The sequence below is a fragment of the Etheostoma cragini genome, chromosome 22, assembly GCF_013103735.1.
Source record: "Etheostoma cragini isolate CJK2018 chromosome 22, CSU_Ecrag_1.0, whole genome shotgun sequence".
Lineage (NCBI taxonomy): Eukaryota > Metazoa > Chordata > Actinopteri > Perciformes > Percidae > Etheostoma > Etheostoma cragini.
Genome location: NC_048428.1, coordinates 7,060,076 through 7,074,078, shown reverse-complemented (window position 1 = coordinate 7,074,078; position 14,003 = coordinate 7,060,076). Strand labels below are relative to the sequence as shown.

The following is a 14,003-nucleotide window of genomic DNA, read 5'->3' as shown; positions in this document are numbered from 1 at the left end:
ACTTATTGAAGACTCAAGACAGCCATAACATTGTGATTTTCTACAAGTGTATGTACACTTTTGACCACAACTGTAGGTTTCCTGACGTCTGATCCCGTGATAATATCAACACACATATATCGAATGGAAAGAGCCTTCAGGTGGCTAATTTTAAGGAGAAATGGGAAGTTAGTGTGGATCTCCAACGTGTAGCTGACTCACTGGCTGATATTGTCTCTCTGTTCAGACAGTAGAGTGAGGCGGGACAGAGGCTGCTCCAGGACATAATCAGTCAGCTACAGATAAGACTGAGGTCAACGGGCTCTCTGAGATAACAAAGTGCCATTCAGCGGTGGAAATGTTCAGATCCTTTACTTTAGTAACAGCACAAAGACCACACTGTAAAAACCCTCTGCTACAAGGAAAGGCCCAGCATTTTAAATGTAACGTACAGTAAGTAAACACATGATCAGGAAAATGTATTAAAAGTAATAAAAGTAAATGTACTCAATGCTGAAACATCTTCCCAGTTTTAGAAAGTATAAAGAATCCAAACAGTTTGTGTGTTTAATGGTCTACCCATACAGCTGGACTTGTAGGTCGTTATATTGTTGGCTAGTTTACTTTAGAATACAACATCCGATTTTATAAACTACATGTGTTCTGTGTGCAGGAATCTTAATGTGTAAAGAAACTAAAGCTGTCAGATGAATGTAGTGGAGGAAAAAGTACAATATTTCCATCTGATATGTAACAGAGTAGAAGTAGAAAGTGGCATGACAAGTAAAGACTCATGTAAAGTACAAGTACCTCTACATTTGTACTTAAGTACAGTACTGGAGTTGAATTGAATACCGCCGGTTCAGAGTGAGAGGAGCTTCATCTGAAAAGTTTCTGTTTGGGAAGAAACTTGCAACTCACAGCTTTGCTTACCCTAATAGATCAGAGGTGGCTTGCTAGAAAGGGAACCCAAAAATATGAATCAACTTTTTACATTTATTTCTTATTAAAATTATAAAATAATAAAACAAAAAAACAGTATTCAAGGTTTGGAGTCAAAACTAAAGTCATATTGTCAAGTAGAAATTTCAAAATTATCCAATGGCTATATTGTAACCATGCGCAAGATAAAATTGAGATATTCAGTTATATTCTAGCATTTCATTAATTTATAGGCTTTTTATTTACTTATTTTTACTCCCAGTTGCAGTGACCTGGAGGAAAAGGTCTCTTATGAGCCAAAAGTTTAAAGGAAGTTATCTCCTGTGAACACAGGATCACTTTTTCAAAATAATGGCTCATACATTTTGCCTGAATCAAACAAAACCTTTTTGTTTGTTTTTTGCAAACCATTTTCATTGGTGTTATTTGCAGAATGTACAGAACTCAAGATTGTGATGGTAAAAATATGTTTCTAAAAACAAAATTAGCATTTTCAAAAAACAAAAACAAAACAAAAACAAAGGGTATATGTATATGCCAGGACTTTGGCATAAAGGCTTTTTGGTGAACAGCAAAACAATGGCTGCACACAAGGCACTTATGTATATTATACATTATTGCCTTGTGTGCAGCCACTTTAAACATTGTATAGTTTGTACTCATACATAAAATAAAAACACAGAACAAAAAACTGTTTTGCAAGAGACCTTCCTACACAAGTAAAGATTTCTGTTGTCTCACATCTATCACACACTTTAATAAATGAAAGCGTTTGGCCTTACCTCCACCCGGTGCTGCCGGTCTCTCTGTATTCACCCTGACTGCAGACGGTTGTGCTGGCCCTCAGTGGGCGGGGCTTCTGATGACTTCACTTCCCACTGAGGAAAAGATAAACAGACATGTGAGTTTTCTTCTGAGAAATACATTCTCCCTTAGCTTCCTGATACTCCGAATTAACATCAGACTACATTTCTAATAAAAACCTGAATTAGGCTGGACGATGATATAATGTGATAATTTATCGTCTTTCAATGGAATCATATCGTGATGAAATCACATGTTAAGATACCGTGATAGACAATTATGTTGTCTAAAAAGCTCTGTTTCAAAAGAGCCCCCCCCCCCCCACTGCAAAAGCTCCATATCTTTTTATAAAAAACATACCGAAGCCCTAATCTTGTTAAAGGGCCAGTGTTACCAAATGTGTTAACTGGCACTAACGTTTAATGTAACAATCCATGCAACACGTTTATACACACATAGCAAAATCTGTGATAAGGACATTGATATGAAGTATTTGAACCTCACAATTAAATTCAAAATGATGCAAACACTGCAACATGGTCCACTTTTTGAAGGATGTAACTTCTTTTCAAGCTAGAGGAAATAGGATTCTTTTGTTCTTATCTAGTCGGCACGACAGCAGGGATTGGTTCCTGACTGCTGGACAACAGGTTTCCTCCTGCCGTATGACAAAGGAAGGGCCGGCCCCTCGACCATTTGGAACAAAGATCGTCATGATCTAATTAACTTGAGAAACCTAGGAATCAATATGAAACATAAAGATATTGATTGGATCTAACAGTATCGAGACAATCCTTCCGCCTATCCCAGCACCAGCGTCCATTGGGAATACATCAAAACATAAAAGTACATTGCTAACAAAGCCATTTTGAAAAAATGTTGAACTCAACGTATTATTGATACAGGAGACGGCAGCAACTGGGGTCTAGTTCAACATTTTAATTAGTTCTTTTCTGCAGAACATAGGTAGCTCAAGTGTTCTTATCTGATTAAAAAACCTGCTCGGAAGCAGGTAGAGAAACTCCGTCAGATTGTCTCTCCTATTATTTGATGTCATCTTTGTGGCTCAGACCAGGATGGCCAAAACATTTTTTCTTTCATGTTGTCAACCATTATTTGATACATTGTTAAAGAGTAGTTATAGCTTAGAGCTGCTGTATATGAAAATCATATTAAGCATTTTATGCAACAAAACAACAAACAATTTATGTTGAATGTCATTTTAGTGCAACGACATTATCAATGTATGTTTGCTTCTTCCTTTACATGAGTTACTGTGAGAATGGCATGGGGAACTTTCTATAAGATCATCTCTCAAGCCAGCTATTAAGCTATTTGAAATAACACCATGCCAATGTATAGGTGTGGTAAAGGGTATGTGTGTGTGTGGGTGTGGGGGGTATTTTGATTCCATAGGCTAAGGGAACTTTATCAGGATGCTAAGCATCCTGGATGCATGGAATAACTGGCCATTATAATAAATGTGGCTGCCTCTATGGGAATTTAACATAGGGGTGTGTATACTTATGGACACTGTATTTTAAGGGAGAATATTTATTTATTTACAATACATTATTCAGTCACAAAGAAAATTGGTGTCCTTAAAGGGTTGGATTTTCTGATTTTTTTTTAAATTAAGGCCTTAAGATCAATTTCCAAAAGATGTTTTTTATTCCACTTTTTAATCAACTTTAGCATGGGTGTGTAAAACTTATTCATGCCACTGTGGTGGCTACCTAGGTTTTCTGACCAATAGGCTTACACATGAATTGTTATACATTTTGGAATTGAGACCTGTTTCCACTCATGTAATGAGCCCTACGTGACAGATTAACACAGTGCTCCGGCAACGTCCAAAGAGCCACTCTGGTTGAATACAGGAAAGACCAGAATTATAATCTGCTGCCATCATGTGGCAGAAATCATGACTTACATCCCCCACCACAGCCATTGAATGCCATCTGTTGTCTAGTGTAACCAGGGCAACATAGTCTGTTGTTACCTGGTGCAGGTGAGAATGAGTCGAGGAAAACAACAGAGCAGAGGAGCTGTGGGGAAGACAACAGGACAAACATGAACACCTTCTCCAGGTAGGAGTTTCACATTATCCATAGACAAAAAAACACCTTCGACAGATTTGGCCAGAATGGTACCAATCTAGTTTCTTCCCAATATTTTACAATGAAAAATTATCCTATTTGCTCAATTCTTCTCTTAAAGGTACAGTGAGTCAGCTAAAAAAATATCTCCTCACAATCACCTAATCTAATCTAATGTTGATGCACAGCGCTGTCTGTGTCAATGGAGAACAGAAAGGAGCACACAAGCCACAAAACACTTTTCCAGACAATCAGTGGTCTCTCATGGCCACACCTTCCTCCACAGCGACGTGGAGGAGGGTCTGGCTAGTACCCCCAGCATTCTGGGATGGGACAACAACGTGCTCTGGTTCATTGCCATTTCTTTACACCAATCACAATCGTCGTGAGCGGTGCCGAGCGCCAGACGGAGCCACGGTGCCGTTGTAAAATAGCCCCAGGAAGGAACTTATTTTGGTGGAACGTGTATATTCAAAAGTAGTTTTAGTTGTGTAAAACTCAGATTGGAGGATGGACGGATTGTGTACCAACACCTACTGGCCATGAATCTGGGGGGCGGAGCTTGTATTTGTTTTGCAGTTGAGTTCAAATAACAACAATCTTTGCACAGCATTGCTCACTGCACCTTTCATTTGTCCAGCAGGGATGTCCAGGTCCGGAGCATGGAGCAGACGGTGAAACATGCGGAGAAGTACCTGGGTGAGATCTGCTCGCTGCTGGCCTCCTACACCAGGAAGACAGCCAAGCTCAGAGACAAGGCAGACCTGCTGGTGGCTCAGCTCTATGACTTCTCCAGCAGAGAGGACCCTGAGATTCAGATCGGCCTGAAAAACCTGGCTGAAGACCTGGCCATGGTGCAGGACTACAGGCAGGCCCAGGTCAGGGACACTGTCCTTATGCATGCATACATCAATGGATTATTTTCTTTTCTCTGCATCAAACTCCTGTATACACGTTTGTGTTGCGATCAACGCTTGGTGAAAGCAGTATTCAGAACCCTAAATGAAGTAAAAGTATTAATACGAAAATGTAAAAAATTACCCTGTTACAGGTAAAAGTCCTGCATTGAAAATGTTACTTAAGTTAAAGTATGTGAGTATCATCAGAAAAATGTACTTAAAGTATTAAAAGTAAAATCACAGAAAAATCCAATATACTCCAATTTGACAGTGTACAAAATCCAAACAGTTGTGTGTTTAATGGTCTAATCATAGCTGGACTTGTTGACTCTTACATTGGTTGGTAGTTTAGTTTTCAAATATCCTTGTATACTATAAACTACATGCGTTTAGTGTACCGAAAAATTATGTGTAAAATAACTAGTATTTAAAGCTGTCAGATGAATGTAGTGGAGTAAAAGGTACAATATCTCTCTCTGAAATGTATCAGAGTAAAAGTAGAAAGTGGCATGAAAAGAAAAGACTCATGTAAAGTACAAGTAAATCAACATGTGTACTTAAAGCTATAGTGCGTTTCTGTCGCCCCCATGAGGAACAACATTGTCGGCGCAGTCTTCCCTGATTGCACCACCCACCTCCTCCACACAGTTGCTAGTAGCCAAGGAGGACATGGAGGATTTATAAAAAATAAAAAAAATAAAAACTCTTTAGAAGAGCTCATTATCTCCACTCAAGCTTCTTGTTCAGTTGTGTGGAGCTGAGAGTCTTCTGTGGTTTGTAGCAACTCATTTGGCAATGTGCTTGAATGTAACCGATGTTCATAAACATCAAAAAGTTACACACTAACGTTTTAAGTACAGCACTGGAGGAAATCTACTTAATGACAATCCACCACTGATTTACCCTTTCAAAAAATAAATAAAAACACTTAGCAAATTAATATCTATCTATCTATCTATCTATCTATCTATCTATCTATCTATCTATCTATCTATCTTTCACTGCAGGTTGAAAGACTGGAGACAAGAGTTGTTGCTCCTCTAAAAGCCTATGGAGACATAGTCAAAAACAAAAGGGTGAGTTTTATTTAGATAGATAGCCTTTATTATTAGACTTATGGTCCATAAAATACATCAGCAACAACAACAAAACATACAGATGTATGTCACAAGACAGACACCAATTAAATAAGACAGCTATACCAGTAATCCCATAAGGGGGACTAGTATCGCGAAGCACTGAACCTCGGGTCAATCAGATGTGAAATGACAGAGTTACAAGAAGAATTCAAGCGACCGATCCATTTATACATCAAATTCCTCAGTGAAGCGGAGAAAGTAATAACTCCTGCTTGACCACACAATTCCCTTGCACTACACCACCTGGGTTTCCTAAGTAGAATGCGCAAGCAATCATAAGCGACCCGCAGCTTATTGCTGCTCTCCTTTTTAAACTTTACCCACAAGGGGGCAGTGTAAAAAGCAATACAATATGCTTTAAAGAGGTTTATCTTGACACTAACAGAACACCAGGAAAACTTCCTGCAAGCATGTTAGACTGCATATATAATATGAGACGCGGCATATACATGTCCTCATCATCTGACATTTGATCTGTTATAATGTGACCAAAATACTTAATTTTGCATCCAACCGTTAGCACATTCCCTGCAAGATGGAAAGATGAAAAAATAAGGTCCTTATCCTCTTTCACTCTACAGATCATAACCAAACTCTTTTCGGCATTATATTTCACCTCATATTCAACACGATCATTTAAACATATATTCAACAGCTCCTGAAACCCTGCACTGCTAGGAAAGACAACAGCCAAGTCATCTGCATACATGAGATGGTTCACTAGCATGTTACCCATCATACATCCTGTCTTACACTGTCTCAGCTGGTCAGACAGGTCATCCATGTAAATATTAAAGAGGGCCGGTGATAACATCCCCCCCTGACCGACGTCCTTACCAACACCAAACGGAGCGGAGAAGACATCCCCCCATTTGATCTGTATGCTCTGGTTGGAATACCAGAAAGCCAGGATCCTGATTATACTATTCAGTACTCCTCTTTGGCTCAATTTTAAAAACAGCTTGTGGTGGTTTACTTGGTCAAAGGACTTGGAGGCATCAATAAAACAAATAAAAACAGAGGATTTTTGTCTTCTGTAGGTTTCTACCATTTCCTTAAGTGCAAAGATACATAGATCAGTACCATGCTTGGCCTTGAAACCAAACTGGTTATCTGAACTAGACAAATAAACACACAACCTATCTAATAAAATTCCTATAATACACTAGCTAAAGCAATAGGTCTATAATTATCCACACTCCCCACCTTTCCTTGTCCACCGTTGTCCATTACCAAAGTAATGGACAACGGTGAGTCTGGTGACACCCCATGAGACATAAAACCAGTAACACAAATGGCAAAGGAGAACTGCAACCTCCGGGCTGGCCCATTTCAGGTGCTCTGCAGTAATATGATCTGATCCGCTAGCTTTATTATCAGCTAGCTGTGTAAAAGTTAGATGGATCTCACTGGCTTTAATTCCAACTTTTTCACTATAGACAACATGGCCAACTTCATACGGTTCACTTTTAACACAATGAAATAGGTCAAAGTAATGTTGCCTCCACAACTCTGCTATGTTATCAGCCCCAGAGACCTCCTCTACGTTGCATGGTAATGATGTACTGTCCCTGTTCAGAGTTTACAAATGTGGGCCTATGATATTGATATATCTGCAAGAAACTAGTATCAGCTGATAACCAAACTGGTCTGAATATAAGACTAGGTTTTGCAAAGACACAAAAGACTTCAAGATCATTTCTTGGATATACAACAGTCTAGTGAAGTTAAGTTTCCATGAAAGGGGGAAACAAGAAATACTTCAGCAGGACGTTGTGTAGCTCATCTGTCGGTCACATACTGTTCTGACAGGCTCTTGGAAGCAGTTGAAATGATTTCCTTGAGGACTTCTATGAAAGCATTTTTCACACAGTGTGTCTCATCATCTGTGACTGCTGTAATTCTTTGCAGCTTGACAGAAAATCCAGTCCTCTGTCCGTGTCTGCAATAAAGAGGTTGGAAGATGTTTTTATTGCTCCAGAACATGTTACACTGTCAAATTCTTGTAGGTCAAACTGGGCTGAAAAACTCTAAAAGACAGACTATAAATTGACTAAAAAACATGCTCTGGTTTATTGGCATTTCTTTGACCAATCACAATTGTCATAGACAGATAGTCTAGCTAGCGGTCTGGATTAACCCTGCAGAGATCTGACGAGCAGTCAACCATAGTCCTCAGAAATAGACCGGAGGTTAGAACGTCAACACAAAGAAAGAGAGGTGAGAGTGGACATCCGGATCTTCCGGCGGGACCGGAGCAATCCCATAAATGTATTGTCAATATAGATTAACGTCTCCCTAATCTGGGTGAGGTAGCTTGCTTACAAAGTTGTCAGTCCATAAGGTCTTCACCCCTTGCCTTGGACCAGCCTTGAGTGACCCTACCAGGGGCTATAATCTCCCACAACGCCGCTCTCAGGGTCATGGGGGGATAGCAACCCATCCAGCACATTAAGGTGGTGATTCTTAGAGGGGGGGTGTCAGAATACATTGGTCATTTTATGATTTAATAACCAGTGTCTTTTGTCTATTAAGGACAGTCTTACACAACATGAAAAAAAGATTGACTGGCCTTTGTTTTGGGTGTTTTGTGTGTTTTGTGTGTTTTGGGACCTGACGGTGTATCTTCCATTCAGGCAGATCTCAAGAAGTTCAGCACTGATCTAAACAAAGAGCTGAAGGAGTTGCAGAAACTGGAGAAAATCCGACTGAGGAACCCAGCAGATGTACAGAGCATTGTATCCTTCATAAACGGACCTTTAGCTCTCTCCTTTCATTGACTGGGAGTTAAAAACAACTTTTTATTTCCCATTCATACTTTGGGAAAATACTCAACAAAGTTGATTGAGATTCCCTAATCTGACGCATTTCAGATCCAGTGTCCTTCAGCTGCTTTATCATCTAAATGAAAGCCACCAATCCTGTTTAGCATCAGTTTAACACATTATATCAAGATATTCCTCATCTTTCAAACATTATTTGTATGATTTTAACTTTTCAATGCAATTCATTCTAATTAAACCCATTCCAACTTGTTCAACTTTTCCTACCACTTCACGGTTTTCTTAAACACTTTAGCCAGCAATCCAGTGTAGCGTCAGCATTTTCTAAAAGCAAGTCAAATATTCCACATCTTTCAAACGGTATGGGTGTTAGTGAACCTTTCAATGATATCTTTACTAATAAAACTCATTCCCTCTTTTTCCAACTATAGTCACTACTTAACCTTTCATTTCAGTGTAGTTAGCCTTTCAACATAAAGCATTCACACCTTCACCATGCATTTATGAGAAAGTTATTTATTGGACTAATTAAACATAAATAAGATGTTATATCTTAAAAATGTAAATATACTGGTCATATATGAAAAAACATGTAGTAAACAGTGTGCCTTATATACTGTATATATGTTAATACTTTCATGTAGGAGGTACATATTAACAATGATTGCAACATGCACAGTTACACTTGAGAATATTTTCTTGACAAGAACTTTCAGTCTCAGGTAATGTACATGGTTTTATGATTATCTCATGAATAGCACCACATCACTGAGCCTTCATGCAGCCCAAACTGACTGGGAGTTAAAGCTTTGTGTACTGTCTTGTGTGTTCATTGACAGGCAGAAGTGACTGCTCAGAAGGCTTCCAACAAGGCCCAGCACAGCATCAGACAACTGGAGGAGACCATCACAGACTTCCAGAGACAGAAACTGGAGGACATCAAAGTCAGTCACACTTCCTCACATACCGTACACCAGTGGTGAAATGGCATTAAGTACATATACTCAAGTACTGTACTTAAGTACAAATGTTGAGGTACTTGTAGTTTACTTGTCATTTCTTTTCATGCCACTTTCTACTTCTACTCCGCTACATCTTATATTTTTACTTTTTAATCCACTACATTCATCTGACAGCTTTAGTTACTTTACACATTAAGAGTTCTGCACACTAAACACATGTAGTTTATAAAATCTGATGTTTTATTATAAAGTAAACTAGCCAACAATATAAGGGCCTACAAGTCCAGCTGAGATGATTAGACCATTAAAGACAACTGTTTGGCTCCTTTACACTTTCTACAAATGAAGGAGAGTTCTTTACTTTTAATACGATAACTACATTTTCCTAATGACACTTTCTCACTTTAACCTAAGTAACATTTTCAGTGCAGGAACTTTACTTGTAACAGAGTATTTTTACAGTGTGGTATGAGTATTTTTTACTGAAGTAAAAGATTTTAATACTTGTTCCACCACTGCTGTTCACTCCCATCCACCAGCATCAATGTCCCACTGACAACCACTATTGCTTTGTTTTTTTCGGCAGAGGATTTTCCAAGACTTCATCACAGTGGAGATGCTCTTCCATGCTAAGGCGCTCGAGGTCTATGCACACACATACCACAACCTGGAGGCAGTGGACATTCAGAAGGATCTGGAGGTAGCTTGAGCTAATGCGGCGGATAACATGTGAAACCAAATTGTGTAATTAATAAGTTGGGAGAAGCAACACAGAAACACCCCTAAACACAGGGAAAATGAATTAGAAAATGACTTAGACATAAGAAAAGTAACGCTAATTCTGGCCTCAAATCAATTAAGATTCGGTGACTTACACATTCCTGAAATAATAATATCATTCAAAATTAAATGGAAACAGTCTAAAAATTCTTCGTGGCCGATGTGGAGATGTCTCATAGTCTCGCATTCCCAGACCTTCCTCCACAGCGCCGCAAAGGAGGGTCTGGCTAGTCCACACAGCATTTTGGGATGGGAGAAAAACGTGCTCTGGTTTATTGGTATCTCTTTAAACCAATCACAATCGCCTTGGGGGCGCCAAGCACCGTCCGGAGCCATGGTCCCTCTGCAAAATAGCCTTGGGAAGTAACTTGTTTTGGTGGAACACGTGTACACATGTAAGGTTGTTTTAGTCATGCAACAGAAAACTCAGATTGGACAGATGGTCTAGCTAGCTGTCTGGATTTACCCTGCAGAGATCTGGGGAGCAGTTAACCATAGTCCTCAGAAATCCACCAGTTTAGAATGCTATCACAAAGAAAGAGAAGATGACGGTCATCTGGCGGAATTTCTGTTGGCACCTGAACAATCCCGAAGCTGAAACGTTGTCGAGTACATGGAAAATTGAGTAGGCACATATTCTAAGAATTGTGCTGTTAACTTGCAAGATGAAGTGACTTAGATCCAAAATAATTGCAGTCTCAAGCTCCATCAGCAGGTAATAACGACCAGCTTGCAGTAAACATTATCTTTTTGAATCCATAGCTGTTCAATGGACGGATTAGAATGCCCGACACTCTGGATGGGCGCCTGGAAACCCCTCTGACCGGCTACTCGTCCCCCCTCATGAGCCGCTACCCCAGTCCTCCTCTGGCCTCCCCTAGAGGCCAAAGCCTCAGGTCAACGCTGGCCTCTACCACAGGCCCAAACCACAGACAACAACACAGCCTGTACCCAGACACAGTCAGGAGGGTGAGCCCTAATGTCTTTGTTACCATAGTGACAGAATGAGAGTGCTGGTTCATGCTGGTTTTCGTATTGCTGTCCTTAAAGGGTAACATTGGGATTTTTGAACCTGGACCCTAGTTTCCAGTGACTAATGGGAATAACAATGTTTAATATTGGTCCAGTATTAAGAATGGTGAAACACACAACAAAGTAACGCTAATGGGCAATCGCTCACCTTCAATTCACATCCACAAAAGTGGATTAAAATAACTGCACTTAAAGAGTAAGATCATTTTTGTTTGACATTGAAACTGTCCCAAAATTGCTATAGCCAAACTCACCAGACTCCATTTAAATAAACAGTAATTTTATCATTGTAGAACACACTTCATTCAAAGTCGACTTAAAACAAAACAAATAAATCAAAAGCTGCATTGGTTCTGTCTTTCCAATGTGGCAACAATCACCACTCTGGTCTGGTAGAAATAAACCCTTGATTGACTCATTTACATCTGGAAATATGCTGGATCTATACACACTAAAAGTACTGTTTATTTAAATAGAGTCTGGTGAGTTTGGCGATGGCCTTTTTCAGGGTGGTTTCTGGTTTTCAACAAAAGGATTTTACTCTTTAACAAAAGGCTTATCTCTGTGGGGATCCTTCCCATAAGGGTGTCAGGTATTTGACCTATAGGATCATTTCGTATCCTGGTTTGCTGCTGCTGGTAACAGCGTTCTCACTCAATCCTGGACCAATTAAAAAGGTTACATATGTAAATATAATATACGTTAAAACAGATTTATTAAAAATGACCCTTTAAAGGACAAATTCGGCACAATATGAACCTAGGGGTTAACAACACATGTGTACAGTTGACCGTTCTCTGGGACATGTTTTCATGCTAATTGAATGTGACCAGTTTTGTTGCAAAGACAGTACTACTCAGGTATATAGGCGCCATCACGACTAGTCCAACAACGAACGCAGTGTAACCAGTAATGTAGCTTAAGCACGGCATGCGTTGTTCGACCGGTCATGACTGCTCGCCCAAGATGGCGGCCGCCTGTATACGTGAACGGTACAGTCTTTATAAACTATCTTTTTAATAAACTGTCTGTACACTTACAACATTCTCAATGCTTGGGTTTACATGTAGGGACCCTCATTATACTACTGTGGAAATGTGCTGCTATTCTGAGCCTTGTTAGTGGTATAGTACTTTACCCGTGCCCTGATGACTAGCGTTATAGCTAATTAGCAGTTTGCGCTAATACCGGTCACATTTGATTAGCATGAAAACATACAGGTATCCCAAAGGAAAGGATGACACTGCATACATCTTATTAGCCTCTTCATTTTGCGCCGGATTTGTTCTTTAAGGCAGGGAGGTTTGTCTTTTTTTAACCAAGTACCTGTCCACAGAGAGAGACGGAGCAGGGACCCCAATTACTAATATTGTATACAATAAAGTTGCATATTACACCGGGCCTACAAAAGTTTAAAGTGTAGGGCAGCCTAAAGCCTTTATACCTTTTAAGTGCATAGAATAGAATAGCAAGATATTAAAATAGTAATTTTGAGCATGATTTTTTTAAGTGATGTTATAATGTTCCACAAACATGTGACACAGTGAATCTGTATCTGTTGATGTCTACCTTCTCTATAGACCAGTAAGCCTATATCATTAGTGGGGATTTATATCTGTATGTATAATAATATGTAAAGACTTCAGGCCTAGGGGACCCGGACCCCCTGTTCATCACTCAGTGAGCCTAATATTTTTCACCTTATTCAATTTGTAGGCTCGCAGCAGCTTGCAACGCCAGAGAGGCATGGAGGACGACGAGCCGGAGAGGGGAGAAGAGGACGAAGACGAAGATGAGGAAGAAGAGGAGGAGATTTACGAATCAGAGACAGAAGAGGGTCAGCCCACCAGCAGGCAGTCTTATGCGGCTCAATACGCCCAGATGCGCAGATGGCAAAAGTAAATGCCTGTGCACGAAACACACACCCAACTCCTTGTACACAATGCTGTGTCCATGTAGATGATGACAATGTGTTTAACCCAGGTTGAAATATATTTTGATATATATGTCAACTGAAGAGCTGTTTTTCATTCACAACTTCATTTCCTTGCTCTTGTCACCATGTGCAGTCTTTAAAAGTATGCTTATTCAATAATAATGCAAAACTGAACACACTGAACATTATGTTTTGCTCAAATATATTAGTAATTGTTGTGTTTGTTATATTATATCTCAGCTGGAAAGGAGGAGAAAAAAGGTTCCCAAAATAAACCTAGTGGATTTACCAGCTGGGATAACTACGTTCCATTTTTTAAAAAGACAAGTCTTTTAAGTTGGAGATGTGAAGGAAACAAATAATCATCCTGATGTTCTCCACAGGCTCCAATTCCATTTTTTTTTATATCTTTACATATCAGACTCATGTATGTGATACTGTCATGTATGCATTGTTATATTTTAATGTAGACCTTCAAAATAAAGATGTAAAATTATGTTACCTTGCCTTGAGATTCTTCACTTTTTTTTTTTTTTCAACATTGACTAAATGGCGTTTTTTGCTTGGTCTTTACTTGACCTTAAATATTTAACTTAAAGTGCTGTTATTATGCTTGCACTTCCCTTTCCTTTATTGTGCAGCCACTAT

General features: G+C 39.4%; 2 protein-coding genes across 2 annotated transcripts in view; one reads left to right on the top strand and one right to left on the bottom strand.

Moving 5' to 3' along the window:
* The window catches only part of frrs1b (ferric-chelate reductase 1b), a 25,270-nt gene extending 23,480 nt beyond the window's left edge, over window positions 1-1,790 (bottom strand). The window contains exon 1 of the mRNA XM_034862504.1: window positions 1,704-1,790. The gene's annotated coding sequence lies outside the window, so the exon portion shown is untranslated. The remainder of the gene's footprint in view (window positions 1-1,703) is intronic.
* Window positions 1,791-3,721: 1,931 nt separating this feature from the next.
* On the top strand, window positions 3,722-13,695 carry LOC117938113 (protein FAM92B-like). Its single transcript, XM_034862507.1, has 9 exons — window positions 3,722-3,815; window positions 4,468-4,702; window positions 5,731-5,799; window positions 8,499-8,600; window positions 9,362-9,367; window positions 9,485-9,589; window positions 10,194-10,307; window positions 11,150-11,356; window positions 13,136-13,695. Exons 1-9 carry the CDS (start codon window positions 3,799-3,801, stop codon window positions 13,319-13,321), a joined length of 1,041 nt encoding a protein of 346 aa, XP_034718398.1. The 5' UTR covers window positions 3,722-3,798; the 3' UTR covers window positions 13,322-13,695.
* The last annotated feature ends 308 nt before the right edge of the window (window positions 13,696-14,003 follow it).